At 30.6% G+C, this 21,793-nt stretch overlaps 1 protein-coding gene across 2 annotated transcripts in view; it reads right to left on the minus strand.

Moving 5' to 3' along the window:
• Positions 1 to 5,466: 5,466 nt before the first annotated feature.
• The window catches only part of ss (aryl hydrocarbon receptor spineless), a 200,911-nt gene continuing 184,584 nt past the window's right edge, over positions 5,467 to 21,793 (minus strand). The window contains exons 6-12 of one of the 2 annotated variants that reach the window (XM_075289959.1): positions 21,042 to 21,439; positions 20,878 to 20,984; positions 17,328 to 17,406; positions 16,927 to 17,254; positions 16,467 to 16,847; positions 15,848 to 16,402; positions 5,467 to 10,209 (exon numbers count right to left, since the gene is read on the minus strand). In XM_075289959.1, the coding sequence (XP_075146074.1) occupies positions 9,508 to 10,209; positions 15,848 to 16,402; positions 16,467 to 16,847; positions 16,927 to 17,254; positions 17,328 to 17,406; positions 20,878 to 20,984; positions 21,042 to 21,439 (2,550 nt within the window). In that variant the 3' untranslated portion in view covers positions 5,467 to 9,507. Of the gene's footprint in view, positions 10,210 to 14,919; positions 16,403 to 16,466; positions 16,848 to 16,926; positions 17,255 to 17,327; positions 17,407 to 20,877; positions 20,985 to 21,041; positions 21,440 to 21,793 lie in introns of both variants that reach the window. The other variant, XM_075289958.1, reaches the window with a different exon arrangement.

Here is a 21,793-nt window from a genome sequence, read left to right on the forward strand (position 1 = left end):
TTTTGGCAAAATTTTCTATATAAACAAAATTTTGACAAAATTTTCTACAGAAACAAAATTTTCTATAGAAATAAAATTTGTTGTTGTTTTGTGATTTCAGCTTAAAACCTCTTTCCTCTGTTGGTTAAGCTACACTTGTAGTTTAGTCAATGCATGGTTTTTAGCTGAAATCAAAAACAACAACAATGCTTAAAGAACAAAACCAACAATAACAAAACAAAACGAATGAAATAAAATTTTGACAAAATTTTATATAGATTTTTCTAAGGAAATACAATTTTGACAAAATTTTCAATAGAAATAAAATTTTGACAAAATTGTCAATAGAAATAAAATTTTGACAAAATTTTCAATAAAAATAAAATTTTGACCAAATTTTCAATAGAAATAAAATTTTGACGAAATTTTCAAAAAAAATAAAATGTTGATAAAAATTGACACATTTTTCTATAGGAGTAACATTTTGAGAAAATTTTCTATAGAAATGAAAGTTTAGCAAAGTTTTCTATAGAAATAAAATCTTCTATTGAGAATAAAATTTTGACGAAATTTTCTATAGAAATAAAATTTTGACAAATTTTTCTATAGAAATAAAATTTTGAGAAAATTTTCTATAGAAATAAAATTTTGAATAAATTTTCTATGGAATACAATTTTGAAAAAACTTTCTATAGAAATCAAATTTTGACAAAATATTCGTTAGAAATATAATTTTCACAAATATTTTTATAGAAATAAAATTTTGACAAAATTTTCTATAGAAATAAAACTTGAAAAAACTTTTCTATAGACATAACATCATTTTTGACAAAATTTTGTATAGAAATAAAATTTTGAGAAAATTTTTTATATACATTTTATTTATGTAGAAAAATTTGTTAAAGTTTTCAGTAGTAATAAAATTTTTAGAAATAAAATTTTGACAAAATTTTCTATAGAAACAAAATTTTCTATAGAAATAAAATTTTGACAAAATTTTCTATAGATTTTTCTTAAGAAATAAAATATTGACAAAATTATCTATAGAAATAAAATTTTGACAAAATTTTTTTATAGAAATAACATTTTCGTTTTTGTTTGTTATTGTTGGTTTTCTCTTCAATCATTATTGTTGTTTCAGTTTAAAACCATGCAGTGTTGGTTAAGCTACACTTGTAGTTTAGTCAATGCATGGTTTTAAGCTGAAATCAAAAATAATAATAATGATTGAAGAGAAAACCAACAATAACAAACAAAACGAATGAAGATAGAGGAAGCACGCTCAAAAACAAACCCAGCCAACTACATTCAAATCGATGATTTGAGTTTGGCAAAGGAAAAGAGATATGCTTGCAAATTTGTTTAGGTAGTATTTAGCCGACTATCAAACCTTTTTTCGGAATTTGTTCTGATAATTGGTTGATAGTTTTGCTGATGAGGAATGTGGTAATTCCGAAACGTGCGTCCATCCAACCATCTTGCAGTCTATAGGGCTATGCCCGAATAAATTTGACAAACATTCTTTTCATCTGTTGGTTAAGCTACACTTGTAGTTTAGTCAATGCAGGGGTTTAAGCTGATATCAAAAACAACAACAATAATTAAGGAAAAAAACCAACAATAACAAAACGAAAGGAAATAAATTTTTTACAAATTTTTCTACAGAAATAAAATTTTGAGAAAATTTTCTGTAGAAGCACCATTTTGAAAAATTTTTCTATAGAAATAAAATTTTGAAAAAAATTTCTGTAGAAATAAAATTTTGACAAAATTTTCTATAGAAGCAAAATTTTGACAAAATTTTCTATAAAAATATAATTTTGAGAAAATTTTCTGTAGAAATAAAATTTTAAAACATTTTTCTATAGAAATAAAATTTTGAGAAAATTTTCTGTAGAAATACAATTTTGACAAATTTTTCTATAGAAATAAAATTTTGGGAAAATTTTCTGTAGAAATAAAATTTTGAGAAAATTTTCTGTAGAAATGAAATTTTGACACAATTATCTATAGAAGCAAAATTTTGACAAAATTTTCTATAAAAATATAATTTTGAGAAAATTTTCTGTAGAAATAAAATTTTAAAACATTTTTCTATAGAAATAAAATTTTGAGAAAATTTTCTGTAGAAATAAAATTTTGACAAATTTTTCTATAGAAATAAAATTTTGAGAAAATTTTCTGTAGAAATAAAATTTTGAAAAATTTTTCTATAGAAATAAAATTTTGAGAAAATTTTCTGTAGAAATGAAATTTTGACACAATTATCTATAGAAGCAAAATTTTGACAAATTTGTCTGTAGAAATAAAATTTTGACAAAATTTTCTATAGAAATAAAATTTTGACAAAATGTTCCATAGATTTTTCTATAGAAATAAAATATTGACAAAATTATCTATAGAAATAAAATGTTGACAAAATGTTTGTAGAAATAACATTTTGGCAAAATAAGATTTGTTTGTTTGTGCTTGGTAACATTTTTTGAAAATGTTGGTAGAGTTTTTACTGTTTGGTAGATTGGTAGAATTTTTGATGTTTTGGTAGAATGTGAAAAGTATTCCTCTCCAACTAAGAGGAACTTCAGAAACTTTCTACAGAAAAAAAGAACATCTTTGGGAGGACATTTTTGGAAGTGCTTTTAAAGTTGTGCCTTTAGAAGAACTTCCAATTTTTTTTTGCTGGGTAATTTTTATAAATTATGATTTGTAATGCATTCTAACGCTTGTCTGAAACGTTTGAATTAAAATGTTCTGAAATATTTCTTGAATGGATTTAGATTTTTTTGTGACAAAATTTCAATAATTGGTACCATTTTATTAATGCCTACTCTGTTTTTAACCTTTTTAAACAAAAAAAAATTAAATTTACGCATTAAAATAAGGCAAAAGCTAGTTGTAAATAATTGAATTAAAATAACTTCCTGTGTAGTTAAAATAAAGAACATCTTTGGGAGTACATCTTTTGGAAGTGCTTTTAAAGTTGTGCCTTTGGAGAAATTCCAAATTTTTTTGCTGGGATGTAAAATCAACTTTTGACAAAATTTTCTATACAAATAAAAATTTGACCAAAAATTTCAATACAAATAAAAGTTTGACAAAATTTTCTATAGAAATAAAATTTTGACAAAATTTTCTACAGAAATAAAATTTTGACAAAATTTTCATAGAAATAACATTTAAAGAAAATTTTCGATAGAAATAAAATTTTGACAAAATTTTTCATAGAAATAAATTTTCTATAGAAAGAAAAAATTTACAAAATTTTTCATAGAAATAACATTGCAAAAATTTTCTATAGAAATACAATTTTTACAAAATTTTCTATAGAAATACAATTTGGCCAAAAATGTCTTTTGAAATAAAATTTTGACAAAATTTTTATATAGATATAAAATTTTGATAATTTTCTATAGAAATAAAACTTCATAAAATTTTTCTATTGAAATAAAATTATTTGTAACAAAATTGTTTATAGTAATAAAATTTTGAGAAAATTTTTTATAAAAATTTTGTGTCAAATTTTCAGTAGAAAAAAAAATTTTGACAAAATTTTCTATAGAAATAAAATTTTATCTTAATTTACAATTAATTATTATTCGAGCTTTATGGACATATTAGATAAAGGAGCTTGATCAATATAATAGAATAGATTTGTATCTGGCCTTTTCTTTTCAATGGTTCTATTGATCAAGTTCCTTAATTTAATTGGTCCAGCAAGCTCGAATAATAATTAATTGTAAATTAAGATATCATGCATTTCATGGACGTTAATCGCCTGTATCAGTATCAGGCTAACATGAAAAATAAGAAATAAAATTTTGACAAAGTTTTCTATGGAAACAAAATTTTGACAAATTTTTCTATAGAAATAAAATTTTGAAAAAAAAAATTCTATAGAAATTAAATTTTGAAAAAATTGTCCATAGAAATAAAATTTTTAACAAAATGAAATGAAATTGTGACAAAGTTTTTCATAGAAATTTGAGAAAATTTTCTATAGTAATCAAAATTTGAAAAAATTTTCTATGGAAATAAAATTTTGTATAGAAATAGGATTTTAACAAAATGTTCTATGGAAATAAAATTTTGTTCGGTAGACAAAAATTCTCCTCCTATGTAATGTAATAAATAAAACACAGCTATTGTAATTAATTTTAAATGTTTTCTTTAATTTATTATGGATTGATTGTTATTATACACATTTCTTTAGTTTGTTCTTTAATTTGTTCGATACTTCTTGCCATCATAACTCATTTAATTTGTTTTCATAGAGATTAAATTTAAAAATTTTATAATTTTTCTTATTTAAGTCGAAAATACTAATGTTTGTTTTTTTCATAAACAAAAAAAAAAAATAATCATAATTTTTGCACAATCTTACGTAGCAAATTAAATTAAATTTTATATTATAATTTGAGAATTAAATATATTTTTTGTTCTTTATTAATTTTTCAAAAATTTGGACTTGATTTTATCTTAGAAGAATTTATTTGCATTTTTTAAAGAAATTTTTCCATTTTTTTTGTAAATCGTTTTTTTAAGAATAAAAAATATGAGTTAAGATTTAAGACTTAATCAATTTAGAAAAAGAGAATTATTATTGCATTTATGCACGGCATATATAGATATTTTCAATTTATAGATTTTGTTTGTTTTACGATTATTTTTTAATTTAAATATTAAGAATAATTATAATAATGGAATAATATTTGACAAATATACAAATGTTTTGTGTTTTTTTGTTTTGTATAGTAAATAATTTGTGTTCTAAATACTATATTGAGGAAAATTTAATTTATTTTGTTTTTGTATTTATTGCGATTATATCTAAGGAATATTGGTTGTTTAAAATTGAAAAAATTTTTATACGACTAGACATTTGGTTTTCTCTAAAAGTTATTTCTATATATATGTTTTTTTTTATTTTTATATATATTAAATATAGAGATTTATTAATTATATATTAATTATATGGATTGTGTGAATTTTCATTTTATTTTATATTTCATTTATACATATTGGCTAAAATATAACTAAGAATTCCTAAAGTCTATAGTATTTTATTTTATAGAGGGTTTTTTTATAATAATTTCTTGCTTTAATTAAATATATAGCTAATAATGATTGATAGGAAACTTTAAAGTGATTTTTAATTTATTTCTTATTTAATTTGATTTTTTCTATCAAAAAATGTCAATTGCTTGTTTAATTTATTTCGCTTTTGGAATGATAACAAAGTGGTAGTAATTTTTAAATAATTTAGAAATAAAACAAAAATGTTTAGATTTTTATTTTTTTTTTTTGGAATTATTGTAAGGATTGTAAATTTATTATTTTTTATTTTATTTATAGGAAAAAAATCTTTGGTTATTTTGAATATATTTATTCTTTTTCACTATTGTTTGAGATTTTTTATTTGTTTTTATACTGTATGGTATTATTTTTGTTATTTTGAATTTTATTAGAAAATTTTTGTGCATTTTTTTAAATAAAATGTTTACAGTAAAATCACAACTTGTTTTGTGTTAATTGTTTTTTTTATGAATTTTATTTTCCCTTTTTGAGCTTTTAGAAATGATTGGAAATTTATTTCTTCTTTTTGTGTAACAAATTGCAAAAATCATTATGTTATCACAGAAATAATGGAAATTTTATAAAATATAAAAAATATAAATATATAGACAGCTAAGTGAGGCATCATTCCTAGGAAACACCATGGAATAAACAGAGGGATTTTTAGAAAATATATAAATTAGACATTGTTACCGTTGTGGCACTTTAGTGGCAAATTTGTAACCTTTCTGAAATGTTGATAATTTTTTGCCACTTCAATGTTATGCCTCTGAATATCATAGTTTTTACATTTTTGTGCCACATATTTACAATGTTGTGCCACTTTTATACTGTAATATTTTTCTTTTGGTAAATTTCGATTCCAATTTCGGTTAAGATTATGGATGGGATCAATGCCTTAAAATTTCTTTACGAAAACGTATGCCATTTTTTTTTAATGATTGTGACACCTTTTATTGCCAGTGACACTTTATATGCAATTTTTAGAAATTCTTAACAGTGAAGTTAAGTATAAGCTGTAATAGATAATGAAAAATTTTCAACGCATTTTCAGCAAAAAAAACACACGAAAATGGAAATGGGGAATGGAGTACCCAGAAAAATGGGTCCTCGAAAAACCAGATGCTCATATTATCGGCCGGGAACCACCGTGGTGCAATGGTTAGCATGCCCGCCTTGCATACACAAGGTCGTGGGTTCGATTCCTGCTTCGACCGAACACCAAAAAGTTTTTCAGCGGTGGATTATGCCACCTCAGTAATGCTGGTGATATTTTTGAGGGTTTCAAAGCTTCTCTAAGTGGTTCACTGCAATGTGGAACGCCGTTCGGACTCGGCTATAAAAAGGAGGTCCCTTGTCATTGAGCTTAACATTGAATCGGGCAGCACTCAGTGATAAGAGAGAAGTTCACCAATGTGTTATCACAATGGACTGAATAGTCTAAGTGAGCCTGATACATCGGACTACCACCTAACCTAACCTAACCTATCGGCCGTTAAGAGTTATGAATATTGATAAATCAGTTTTAATTAAAAGCCCTCTCAATGATGGTAGTTGTGTATGTGCCGAAAATAGTTCGATGCATTAGAATTCTAGTTTGATGCAACTGAATACTGGTTGCATGCAACAGAAATCTACTTGGCTGCGAACAATGCTTGTTCGAGCTTGGAGTTTAAAGCCTATATGTTTGATCCACATTAACTAGTTTGATGCCACAAAATGCTATCAACTTATATATAATTGGTATAATTAATATTTGTATCAATTCACATTTTCGGAGACCTCCTGATCCAGATTATTAAATTATCGGCCATTGTGTGTTATGATTACGAATATTGAATTGAATCAGTTTTAATTAAAAACATCTGTCCATGGTGTGTCTAAGATAGTTTGGTGCAGCAGAAAATTAGTTGGGTGCAAACAATACCTGTTTGAGTCTCTTGAAATATGTTTGGGGTTAGGTATGTATGTTTGAAGCCAATATGTTTGACACACAAACTAGTTTGATGCAACAAAATGCTAAAAATTTATACCAAATAATTAATCAATTCACAAATACGGAGACCCGACCAAAAAAAATTGTCCCCTATGATCCAGATTCTTAAAATATCGGATATTATGTTCTATGATTGCGGATTTGTATAAATAAGTTTCAATTATAAATATCTGCCCATGGTGTGTCGAAGATAGTTTGATGCAACAGAAAATTAGTTGGGTGCGAACATTACTTGTTTGAGTCTCTTGAAATATGTTTGGGGTTAGGTATGTATGTTTGAAGCCAATATGTTTGATACACACAAAATAGTTTGATGCAACAAAATGCTAGAAATTTATACCAAATAATTAATATTTGTATAAATTCACAAATACAGAGACCCGACCAAAACAATGGTCACCGATGATCCAGATTCTTAAAATATCTATGATTGCAGATTTTTATACCCTCCACCATAGGATGGGGGGTTTATTAACTTTGTCATTCCGTTTGTAACACATTGAAATATTGCTCTAAGACCCCATAAAGTATATATATATTCTGGGTCGTGGTGAAATTCTGAGGCGATCTGAGCATGTCCGTCCGTCCGTCTGTTGAAATCACGCTAACTTCCGAACGAAACAAGCTATCTACTGGAAACTTGGCGCAAGTAGTTGTTATTGATGTAGGTCGGATGGTATTGCAAATGGGCCATATCAGTCCACTTTTACGTATAGTCCCCATATAAACGGACCCCCAAATTTGTCTTTCGAGGCCTCTAAGAGAAGCAAATTTCATCCGATCCGGCTGAAATTTGGTACATGGTGTCAGCATATGATCTCTAACAACCATGCAAAAATTGGTCCACATCAGTTCATAATTATATATAGCTCCAGTATAATCCGATCCCCCGATTTGGCTTGCGGAGCCTCTAAGAGAAGCAAATTTCATCCGATCCGGCTGAAATTTGGTACATGGAGTTAGTATATGGTCTTTAACAACCATGCAAAAATTGGTCGAAAGCGGTCCATAATTATATATAGCCTCCATATAAACCGATCACCAGATTTGACCTCCGGAGCCTCTTGGAAGACCAAAATTCACCTGATTCAGTTGAAATTTGGTACGTGATGTTATTATATGGTCTCAAATACTCATGCAAAAATTGGTCGAAATCGGTCAATAATTATATATAGCCCCCATATAAACCGATCCCCAGATTTGACCTCCGGAGCCCCTTGGAAGAGCAAAATTCATCCGATTCGGTTGAAATTTGGTATGTGATGTTAGTATATGGTATCCAACAACCATGCTGGAATTGGTTCATATCAGTCCATAATTATATATAGCCCCCATATAAACCGATCCCCAGATTTGACCTCCGGTGCCTTTTGGAGATGCAAAATTCATCTGATCTGGATGAAATTTGGTACGTGGTGGTAGTATATGATATTTAACAACCATGCCAAAAGTGGTCCATATCAGTCCATAATCATATATAGACCCCATATAAGCCGATCCCGAGATTTGGTTTTGGAGCCTCTTGGAGGATCAAATTTCATCCGAGTGAGCTGAAATTTGGTACATTGTGCTAGTATTATATGGCCGTTAACAACCATGCCTAACAAGGTCCATATCGGTCTATAGTTATATATAGCCCTCAGATAAATCGATCCCCAATCACACAAAAATTGGTCCATATCAAGTACACAATTCTATATAGCCCCCATATAAGCGACCGCCGTATTTCAATTCTGGCTCTCTACGTACCGTGCAAAAAGTCCATATCGATTCGTAATTATTTGTAGACTTAACTATATATAACTTTTTTGTCTAATATATACCACGTATGGATTAACTCATAATTTAGAAGACGATGTTAAGAAGTTTTAAGATACCACAACCCATGTAATTCGATTGTGAATGACAGTCTTTCGTAGAAGTGTCTACGCAATCCATGGTGGAGGGTACATAAGATTCGGCCTGGCCGTATATACTTGTTATAAATAAGTTTCAATTAAAAACATCTATCCATGGTGTGTCGAAGATAGTTTGATGCAAGAGAATGCTAGTTTGATGCAACTTGAACTAAGTTTGGGGTTAGGTATGTATGTTTGAAGCCTATATGTTTGATCCACGCTAACTAGTTTGATTCAACAAAATGTTAGAAATTTATATTTAATTGATATAATTCATTTTCTTTTTATCAACTCACAAATCTATTAAAATATTAAAAAAAAATCTTAAATGATGTCTGTGATTATTATTATCATTTTCTTAACTGAAACAATATCAATTTAAAATTAATTAAATTATTTCATTCTTGAAGCTCAATTTTTTTACTAAAATTCATACTCAAATCAAATTTTAATTTTGGAAAAAAATAGAAAATTATTTTTTTTTACCAAATAAATTGCTTAAAATTTTCAAAATTTGCTTTTCTCGTATTTCCATGTTCTTCTCTCCCATTTACCTTCGCTTTATTGATTCAACAAAGTATTGGTTACTTCGGAAAATGACAACAATGGGCTACCATCCATTGGTTGCTCCAAACCACCACTCAATGAAGCTGTGGCACATGCATGCGATGGTGCAGGTCCCGTACCGATGACATAGGCATTTGTGGCATAAGCCAAGGCTGATGGATGCATAACTGCCGATGCTGCATTACGAGTTTTATACGATGGCGTACATATCTCACCCGATCGACTTAGACCAGCCAAAGATGTGGCAACTCTACCACCACTAATACCACTACTTAGGGACTGTAGTGCAACACCTTGAGTCCCCAAATCCGATGAATTATCCAATGCCGATGATGTAATAACAATAGGCGATGCGATTATGGCCAATTGATGGTATGGTGATGTAGCCACTGTTACTTCTCCCGGTGAACCATTATGATGATGATGATGATGAATAATCGTTCCACCACCATGTCCACCATTTAGGCCATTGATTACACTGCTAATCGCTGGTAATTGTTGAGTTTGTATTGGCGATGTACACGAAGGTGATGAACTTGCCGATGCTGCTGTGGTAATAATGGTGTTATTGTTATTACACTGGCCCACCGATCCTCCCAATGTGGCCAGAGATTGTAGATGATGCTGGTGGTGATGGTGGTGGCTATATGGACTGAGTTGTAATACTTGTTGCTGTGACTGTTGGCTGAGCATGATCTGTTGTGTTTGTGGTGTTTTTTTTTTTTGTTATTGTAGTTTCGGTTAAGTGTTTTGAAGTTTTCGAATGACGCCAGGGGTAAAAGGATTTACAGGATACATGGAGAGAGAGAGAGAAAGAAAAATAATTTACCTGGCATTAGTAAAGCTCGTTTCAGTATAGAAAGGTGGGGTATGGAAATCAGATTTCTTAAAATTAAATTAAAAAAAACCAAAAATATCTTAATTCTTAGAAAGTGCAAAGTGCTATTATGAAAAAATTTAAAATTATTGAATTAAAAAATGCTAAATCACCCGGTTTTCACAGAAATATCTAACATACTAAGAAATGCTATATTAAAAATTACAAAAAAAAAATATTTAAAAATTTGAAGTAAAAAAATCAAATTCTACTGAAAATTCTTTCTATATCATCACCATACTAAAATATTTTATTTTATAAATAGGTAATTTCCTTAGAATGGAAGACGTTTGTCCAATTACAAAAAAAAAAAATATTTAAAAATTTGATGTAAAAAAATAGTTAAAATTTTGATGTAAAAAAATCGAATTCTACTGAATTTTTTTTCTATTTCACCCGGTTTTTACAGAAATATCTACCAAACTACGAAATTTTATATTAAAAATAGGAAATTTCTTTAGAAATGGAAGTCTTTTATTAAAACATAAATTTTAATGTTTTATGAATTTTTAAAAATGACTTGATGCAACAGAGTTAAGTTTGATACGACTACCAGTAGTTGGATACAAAATAATTTTGTTGCCTAATTTTGAAACTAATACTACTATAAATAGTTGGATACCAAACATTCTACAACTGGCTAATTTTACTGATTTTTTTTTCTATATCACGCGGTTTTCACAGAAATATCTACCATATTACGAAATGATATATATATATAAGAAAAATATATATAAGAAAAATATGCATGTAAGAAAGTTAATAAAAAATCAGACTTTCCATTTCTTCTGAACAATAATTGCCTATAAGAAAAAAACGCATATAAGAAACAAAACTTGTGTATTTTTAAGAGTTTCTTATATCCGTTACCTACTGTATTGTGAATTGGGAAGTTCCTTTGAAATGGAAAATACAAAAACAAAATTTTTAAAAAAATTTTTGTATGACGTTTTAAAACTAGTTTGATGCAACAGAGTCAATTTTGATACGACTACCAGTAGTTAGGATACAAACTAGTCTACAACTGCAAGAGGTTTGATGTCTAAATGTAAAACTATGTAACAGAGACAATTTTGATAGTTGAATGTTCTGGAGAATCGAGAACGGTTCAGAAAAAAAGAGTTTCGGTACAAATCGCTTAGAATGGAAATTTATACACGCAAAAAAATAATTCTGTCCTCCCAAACGAAATTTTAGACAAACAAAGTTCGTTTCTCATTTGCTTTTCGCTGTAAGGAAGTGTATTTGGAAGAAAAGTATATACTTTTTGTGATAAACGTTTATTCTTTTCCAGGATGTAAAAACAATTTCATAAAGACTAGCTCAAAAAAAAAACATTATTTTCTTGCTAATTGCATTGTCCCTCACATCTTTCTCACATCCACGAGGATTTTTAGTTCTTAACACCTTTTCCTGTAATACCAACAATGTAGAAGAAATTATACGATTTTAAAAATTTTTAAATTTTTTTTTACCTTTCGCCTGGACGGAGAATCGAACTTTGCTTTTGTTTTTTTTTTACATATATTCCAGATATATTCGGAAGATTCCGAAAAAATGTTCAACATTACATTGTACTATATTAAATTTTGAATTGTAAAACGTGTCTTATTAAAGACCTAAAGTCAGAAAAGAACAGTGTTTGATATAAACGAAATGGACTGTGTTGTTATTTCTAAAATAACTTTTTTTATTGAAAAAATAAAAATTTTGTAACAAACGAATTTTTTTGGTGATAAAAGTTTAAAATTTTCGAAGCAATTCAAAAAACTCTAACAAAAGAAAAACGTTTTCGGTACACGTTTTCCAAACGTTTTTTTTCTTTGCGTGTAGTGGATTGGGCGAATAGTGTAGATGGAGCTTGGTTTGAAGAAACCTTAAGAAACCCTACGATTTCTGCTTAAATATTCCTAAAACTAGTTTGATGCAACAGAGTCAAGTTTGATACAGCTTAAAATAAATGGATACAAAATAGTCTACAACTGCAAAAGGTTTAATGCCTTAATGTGAAACTCGTTTGATGCAACAGAGTCAAGTTTAAAAGAGGTTTGATACAGAACGAATAGAACAATAAGAAGCTTGATGTGATTTGACTTCTGGACTGATTGCAGAGTTTAATACTATATCGAGCACGGTTAAAAAATAGTTTCTTGCATACAGATCATTTAGAGTTGAAATTTGTAGTAGACTTGGCGGAGAGTGAAGAGGAGGCTTGGTTTGAGGTATCATAAAAAATATCAATAAAAACTGATTAAATACTCCTAACACTAGTTTTATGCAACAGAGACAAGTTTGATAGAATGTATGAAGGTTTACAATTAGTTTGATGCAACAGAGTCAAGTTTGATGTGAATAAAGTATATGGTTACAAAATAGTCTACAACTTCAATAGGTTTGATGCCTAAATGTGAAACTAGTTTGATGCAACAAAGTTAAATTTAATGTGGTTTGACTCATGGCCTAATTACAGATTTTAATGTTGTCCAGTCAAAGAGAATTCCAGAGTTCTCCAACCACAGCTGAGAAGAAATATTCTTTTGATAAAAATCATTTAGCGTTGAAATTTGTAGTGGATAGTAAAGAGGACATTTGGTTTGACGAACCTATGACGGTTGATTAAGGATTCCTAAAGCAAATTTCTCTTAGACCCTTAAGCTGTCTAGATCGTCACCGACTAATTTTCATTTTAAGTCGCGGACTTTATATAGACATTTGAAGCTAGTTTAATGCAACAGTGTTAGGTTTGATAGGACCACATTGGTTAACTTAATTGGTTAAGTTTAGATTTTTCGATTAGATATCTGTGGTATTGTCGAGGTCATATTTAATGTTGCGATGCTTTAAGTAAAATTGAGGAATAGATGGAGATAAAGGAGTTGTGGAAGACATCAAATCTGGTTTGGGAACTAGTGTACAGCTCCAATGTGAAAATTGTCATTAGACAAGAGTAGAAAAACTGTAGTAAAATAGGATATTCGAGGCGCGTCGAGGAGGTATGAGGACCGGCATGGTACAATAAATCTTTGAAGAATGCCTATGGCTGCTGATTAAAAGTTACTAACACAAACTTCTTTTGGATATTTTAAGGGTTCATGAAAATGTTTGATTCTTGACACAAAAAACTTTAGTAAGATAGGCACACAAAAATCTTTAGTAAAATAGGATATATGAGGAGCGTCAAGGAGTTGAGAGACAGCGAATCGGGGACGTATACAGAATACGGTTTCGGGGGATCTTGAGCGAAATTTTACTCTGGACTGTGGCCAGCCACGACATTTCTCTATAGAAGAAAAAATCATAGGGGACCTAGCGCCTTGAGTTCCCCTCTGCATACGTTCCAACAACGACTATAACAATAAAACGTTTAATGCCTGTAATTGAGAGAAAGAAGGCCATTAATGGTAGGGTGTGGGTAAAGAAGAGTTATCCACTCTAAGGAAATTGGGTATGACAAAGCGAATTTCAGAATCCGTCGAAAAAAGAAGGGTATCCATTTCACATCCAGAACAAACATTCCAAGTAGCTTTGCTCTTCATCCATTTCAGTTCCACAAAATAATCAAATTGCTGATATTGAGGGAAATATTAGTTTCGATGTAACTGAAAATGGTTTGACTCCTTCCGATTGGTTTGATACGAGCAATATCAATTTGAGAACAAACGAATTGAAAAGAAATTCCTGTAATTGATGCCATATCATAGGGCATCGAACCACTACGAGAACTAAAATGTGCAATTACTAGAAATTAGCAACCCCAAGGAGAAGAAATAAGCCCTTCAGAATCAGTCGAAAAAAGAAGCGTATCCTTTTCAGATCCATAACAGATCTACCAAGTATCCTTGTCCTTGATCTATTCCAATCCAAAAACTCTTCAAATTCCTTATATCGAAGGTAATATTGGATTGTCAAAATTTTTAATTTTTCCCATTAAATCTACTATAACTTTCTACAGCGTAGAAGAAAGTTATAGTAGATTTAATGGGAAAAATTAAAAATTTTGACAATCCAATTCGATGTAACTGAAAATGGTTTGACTCCTTCCGATTGGTCTGTTACGACAAATATCAGTTTGAGAACGAACGCAATTAAAATAAGTTAGCTCTAAGGGAGAGAATAACTAGAGTGTGTCGAAGAAATATACCCTTCAGAATCAGTCGAAAAAGGCATTCAACTGAGTTCCTTCAATATCATGAAAAAGCTCAGCTAGTTTGAAATCTAGTTTGATGCAACATAAAATGGTTTGATGCTGTTAAAATTGGTTCGATACAACTGTAAGTAGTTCGATGCTAACCAAAAAATGTTATGAAGATGTCTGAAATTCATGCAATATCAAAGATTGAGGAAAAATTTGAAGACATTCCACAAATTTGCAGAATTTTTTACTTCATTGGACTGACAAGTATTGGACTTAAATTAAAGACACGGAAATGAGCCATATTCTTCTACAAAATTCTTAAATCCTTTGCAAAACACTTAAATCTATAATGGTCTACATATGATAGATAGTAGAGACTAGATGAGGTACACACCCGATTTTTATTTCTTGGTGGTCATGTTGGTGGTTGAAGTGCTGAATTTGGTTTTTTGCTTTTGTTCATTTTGGAACAACAGAATGAAAGAAAAAAAGTTCTACTACAGACAATAATGGAACTACTGAGTGCTGCTACTTATGTGCGGTGGTAGAGGTGGTGGTAGTGATGGTGCTGTAATTGCAGTGCCCGACGCACTCGCTGCATGGGCATGATGATGTGCCGCAGCCGAATGATGATGGTGGTGGTGATAGGAGAAATACTGTGAAGCATATTGAGTGGCATAGGAAGCTGCAGGACTCCATACCTCACTGCCATTGGATGCAACTGCTGCAGCGGCAGCAGCGGATATACTACTGCCACCACTGCTAACAGATCCTGACACCGCCGCCGTTGCCGAATGATGATGGTGGTGGGGATGATGGTGATGATGATGATGAGGATGGTGAGGCGTATGATTGTGGTGATGGTGATGGTGAGGTGCAATGGTGCCATGGTGCGGATGGTGGTGATGATGATGCGAATGGGGTGAAACCGAAGCCCCAGAACTGTGACTTTGTTGTGGTGTGGTGTGCTGATGATGCGCATGAGCATTCGAAATCTGATGTGATTGAAGATGGTGATGGGTGCTAGGGTGGTTATGATTGTGATTATGGTGGTCTTGGGGTGACATTTGCTGGTGATTCAGTGAATTCTGTATATGTGATTGGTGATTGGAGTGGTGCATTATATGCCCCGAAGATGCAGACGCAGATGATGAGGTGGTAGTCGTATGTTGCACAGCCAATAGTGAAGTATTCGGGGATTCCGTCACTAGTGTCACTGCAATACTTGGCGGAGGTGGTGGTGGTGCATTAGTGGAAGATGAAGGTGTAGAGTTTTTGGGTGCTTTTGAGTGTAACGTAGAAGTCGAAAGAGTTTCAGCCACCGTATTGTGTGATAGAGAAGAACCACCAGGTCCTGATCCTCCTGAACTGCTGCCGCTACTGCTTAAACGATGTTGAGGTGAGGTGGTATGCGATGATGCCGAATAGAGGCCAGAGTCATCGTGATGCATTTGATAACTGGAATCAGGAGTGGAAGACGTTTTGGCTTCCTTGGCTGAGCCATTCCATTTGGCTGTGGATTCATTGTCATAAGCCAGGCCATTCGATAGGGGTGTTGTTTGTGGAGAACGTTCATTTGTGCTATGCTGTCTATTGGATGCCGTTGCATTCGTGGATGCATTCAGGGTATTTATGGGTATACCACTGGATTGGGAACCCCACATCAATACAGTTTGCCGTTCATATTGATCCTGTGAGGCCATTTCCACCTTGGGTGTTATAACTGCAGGACCATTTGAGAGAGCCGTGGAAGAGCTATGGGAATTATTGAGATTATTCACTATGGCTCCTCCTCCTACGGGAGATGGACCATTCGAAGAGCACGATACAACTTCCATAACATGAGGTGAAGACTTTGGCGTTTTCAAAGGAACTTGCTGAAATTTTGTGCAAGATATTAAAAAACGGCAAGATTCCCACAAAAGCCCTAAGGAAACTTACCTGAGGCGTTGAGGTGGGACTCCCATAACCACTACTATAGCCACTATAGTATTTACCACCATCTTGCCATTTCTCTTCTTTGGAGGTTATGGTATAACCATCATAGGACAGAAAACCATTTGTAACATAAGCTGAAGCAGGCGCCGCTGAATGATGATAATCGGCATAATAGCCTCCCACACCTTGCAAACGATACTGATGGAAGAGATTTTCTGTTACGGGATAGAAATTTGTGGAATGTACTGAAGTTCCCATATAGATATTATCCGCAGCCGTGGCATATGGCGATGTGGTATACATGGGATTCAAATTGGAATAGGCTGCAGCCACGGCAGCAGCAGGATCTGGAAGATATTCAACTACAGGGGCTGGTGAAGTAACCTAAACGACAGAAAGAGAGAGAGAAGGGGAAAATGAATTAAAGTTTTTTTTTTTTTATTTTGTTTTAAATCCTTCTCACCTGTCCCAATGGAGAGGATTGTTGATTTTGTTGCTGCATTTTACGTTTCGATCGACAAGTGGAGAGAAAATCTCTTAGTTGGGTCTTATAGCGGCGATTTGGCCTTGTTGGTGTTACAGGGGGTGGCAAGGAATTAGGAGACCCACTTGGTGGTACCACTAATTGATCTGCTTCCGAGAAATATGTTGATGCCAAACCTGTATCCAAGTAACTGACTTTGAAATCCATGGTCCTCTTGCCCAAAAGATCAAATCCCTCTTCATCCATTAACACTCGATGGGTACAGATGACAAAATCCGGTTTGGAGTTTTTATAAACCAGACGGGAACTGTAAAAGAATAAAAGATGTGAGAGAGTATAGGTTAGGAGTTAACACAGGTGTTGAATTGTCTAGAACCAACCTTGTTTGCAGCCATTGCCATTCACCATCTTTCTTTTGATATCTATAGGCAATCATACCGGAAGCACCAGTTTTAAGAACTGTAGGAAAGAAAAGAAAAAATATTTTTGAATTTTTATTTTTGAAGGCAATATTCCATTTAATTTCAAACAATTAAGTTTAGTTTGTTTCAAACAGGTTTGAGATGCATTAAATTATGAAAATACTGTGCTAAGCAAACTGGTTGTTGTAGAATGAAACGCTTCAAACTATTTGGGATCGCATCATACTAGTTAAGTTTGAAACAAACTATTCTTTGCAACCAATGCATGTTGCTGGAATTGGCGGTATGCTATCACATCGAACTACCACTAGACTGGGGGTTCGTTGTTTCATTAAAATAGTTAGTGTTATTGTAAACTTGTAGAAGTGTAACAACTGGCGACCTAGATCGCGATGGTTTGAGGAGAAATGCAAAAGATTAATTTTATAATGGACCGGGGCAATGAAGACTAGGTCAGCTAGAGCTTTGGAAACAATGCTAGGCTTTAGACCTATAGGGATACATAGGAGGTTGAAGATGTCGAGAGGAATGGAAGGAACGAAAAAAACGTGATGAACCATCAAAGGATAATAAGGGAGTTCCGCAACAACCGAGAATAGTAACATAATCCTTAAGTGGGACTTTAAAGCAGACACCAGAGGGAAACAAGATCCTATTCCGATTATCGTCCCACAGCATTGACCCTTGGTCTGACGTGCGGGTAATACGGGAATTTGGAGAATGTCTCAGAAGAGACCAGGACAAGAAAAATTTTGCACGGATAGCTGGAGGGCATAACGTATTGGAATGCAAAATATTACAGTTCGGAGGACTGTGGAAATCAAAATCGGGCAACTAGAGGAGAGGGCATGTCTGTACCCAAGAGACCTTGGAGCACAGCCCTGTTTTCGCAAGATCTAGAGCACACTATATTGGAGAATATCTAGTTCGGGACCTGACTCAGCTTGGAAACAGGGATTTGAAATAAAGTAATCAGCGCAATAGTCGTAGGAGCAAAGGGAGTATTATGGCATACATGTGCCAAAGGGACCTTGGAGCACATCCTATGTGAACTGCACTGTTTTAGCCATAACCGGGCACCTAAAGTAGAGGACACACCAGTGCGAAGAGACTTTGGGGCACTGTCCTGCTTTCGTGAGATCTAGATCCACCCATATTCAGGACCTGACCCAGCATGGTAACAGGGACTTGAAATAAATTAACAAGCGAAAATGTCTTAAGGGCAAAGAGAACCCTATGGGGTGACTAAAGAAGAATAAGACTGGAGGTTTACGCAAGAAGACGAAAATTTGGAGGACCATGGGAATCATATAGAGGGACAAATGTGTCGAAGATGCCTTGGACTTTTATTTTTTTTTATTATATATATTTTTTTAATTGTATTTTTATAGAAAATTTCCTCAAAATTTTATTTCTATAGAATATTTTGTCAAAATTTTATTTCTGTAGAAAATTTAGCCACAATTTTATTCATATAGAAAATTTTTATCAACCTTTTATTTCTAGAAAATGCTGTCAAAATTTTATTTCTATAGAAAAATTTCTCAAAATTTTATTTCTATAGAAAATGTTCTCAAAATTTTATTTCTATCAAAAATGTTATTTCTATAGAAAATTTTGTCAAAATTTTATTTCTATAAACAATTTGGTCAACATTTTATTTCTATAGAACATTTTGTCAAAATTTGATTTTAAAGAAAATTTTGCCAGAATTGTATTTTGTTTGAAAATTTTGTCAACATTTTATTTCTATACAAAATTTTGTCAAAATTTTAATTCTATAGGAAATTTTGTCAAAATTTTATTTCTATAGAATCTTTTGTCAAAGTTTTATTTCTATAGAAAATTTTGTCAAAATTTTATTTCCAAAGGAAAATTTGTCAACATTTTTATTTCTATAGAACATTTTATCAAAATATTATTTCTATAGACATTTTTGTCAACATTTTATTTCTATAGAAAATTTTGCCAAAATTTTATTTCTATAGAAAATTTTGTCATAATTTTATTTCTATGAAAAATTTTGTCAAAATTTTATTTCTATAGAAAATTTTTATCAAAATTTTATTTCTATAGCAAATTTTGACAAATTTTTATTTCTATAGAAAACTTTGCCAAAATTTGATTTCTATAGAAATTTTTCTTAAAATTTTAATTCTATAGGAAATTGCGTCAAAATTTTATTTCTATAGAAAATTTTGTCAAAATTTTATTTCTATCAAAAATTTTGTCAAAATTTGATTTCCATAAACAATTTGGTCAAAATTTTATTTCTATAGAAAATTTTGTCAAAATTTGATTTTATAGAAAATTTTGCCAGAATTGTATTTTGATTGAAAATTTTGTCAACATTTTATTTCTATAGCAAATTTTGTCAACATTTTAATTCTATAGAAAATTTTGTCAAAATTTTATTTCTATTTATAAATAAATTTCTGTACAAAATTTTATTTGTACAGAAAATTTTGTTAAAATGTTATTTCTATAGAAAATTTTGTCAACATTTTATTTCTTTAGAAAACATTGTCAAAATTTTATTTCTATAGAAAATTTTGTCAAAATTTTATTTCTATAGAACATTTTATAAAAATATTATTTCTATAGAAAGTTTTGTCAACATTTTATTTCTATGGAAAATTTTGCCGAAATTTTATTTGTATAGAAAAGTTTATCGTCATTTTATTTTTTAGAAAACTTTGTCAAAGTTTTATTTTTTAGAAAATGTTGTCAAAGTTTTATTTCTATAGAAAATTTTGTCAAAATTTTTATTTCTTAAAAAATTTTGTCAAAATTTTATTTCTATAGAAAATTTTGTCAAAATTTTATTTCTATCGAACATTTCCTCAAAATTTTATTTCTATAGGAAATTTTGTCAAAATTTGATTTTAAAGAAAATTTTGTCAAAATTCTATTTTTGAAAAAAAATTTTCAAAATTTAATTTCCATAGAAAAATTTGTCAACATATTTTTTTATAGAAATAAAATTTTGTCAAAATTTATTTCTATAGAAAATTTTCTAAAAATTTCATTTCTATAGAACATTTTATCATAATATTATTTCTATAAAAAATTTTGTCAAATTTTATTTCTATAGAAACTTTTGCCAAAATTTTATTTCTATAGAAAACTTTGTCATATTTTAATTCTATGGAAAATTTTGTCAAAATTTTATTTCTATAGAATATTTTGTCAAAACCTTATTTCTATAGAAAATTTTGTCACAATTTTATTTCTTTAGACGTTTTTTCAACAATTTAATTTATTATAGAAAATTTTGTTAAAATTTAATTTCTATAGAAAATTTTGTCAAAATTTTATTTCTAAAGAAAATTTTGTCAAAGTTTTATTTCTATAGACAATTGTGTCAAAGTTTTATTACTATAGAAAATTTTGTCAAAATTGTATTTCTATGGAAAATATTGTCAAAATTTTATTTCTTAAGAAAAATTTTGCAAAATGTTTCTATTTTTACCATATCAGAAATCAACAAGAGCTTCTCTATACTTACGTTCTTGATGAGCACTTGCCACATAGGCCAAATCATCGTAGTGGACCAAGTCATAACCACCCATATTGACTAGTTCGGCATCGGAATAACCCAAAATATGTTTGCCTCTGTAAATATATCATTATTAATTTTGATTCTATTTTCTCCCTTTCATCAATGCTTACCTCTGATCCATGGATACCAATGAAAAATCCAATTTATGCTTGGATTTAAACATATTCTCTTTGTGCGGTATTTCCAGAAGACTTGGTGGTCCGAATGGTGTACAATAGGCAAATAAGGCCAATGGAGGTTCTTCGGTTTTACGATTTTGTCCATGTAAAACTTTAATTCGCCCCCGTATATCCAAACGTAAAAATCCCGATGTATTATCAAGCAGGCATCTGAAACGTACGGTAAAACTTCTCTCCAAATAGAGAGCCTTATCGGGTGCCAAAGTCTCTGCTAATTGCATGCTAGACATATCTGCGGGTAAAAAGGAATTCCATAGTAATTGTCTTTGCAATTCTTCACGATCTTCGGAATGGACTAATTCGTAAACGGATTGGTGGACAATGTCAGACTGTAAAGAGAAAATGAAAATTCAAATTTAAAATCGAATACAAACACCACCGACTTAAATTTAATGATCAACTTCATTTCTCACTTTTGGGAGAAACACCTTTAGTTTGGAAATCCAAATTTATTGATTTGTTTTGGGGTACATAAATCATCGCCAATGTTAAATTGAAAAGTTATTTTGTTGCCCAGTTTGTGTTGAACGACCTTTGGGATTAAGGCATTGTTTTTGTTGAATGCCCAAGATTCAATACTACGCGAATATTCTTTTTTAGGTAGCATACAAAATTGAGATATAAATTTGTAAGAAGGTGGTTAAGTTTTCTTGTGATTTAAAAATGTTGTGTACGAGTAGTTG

This window comes from Haematobia irritans, chromosome 1 (assembly GCF_050003625.1).
Source record: "Haematobia irritans isolate KBUSLIRL chromosome 1, ASM5000362v1, whole genome shotgun sequence".
NCBI lineage: Eukaryota > Metazoa > Arthropoda > Insecta > Diptera > Muscidae > Haematobia > Haematobia irritans.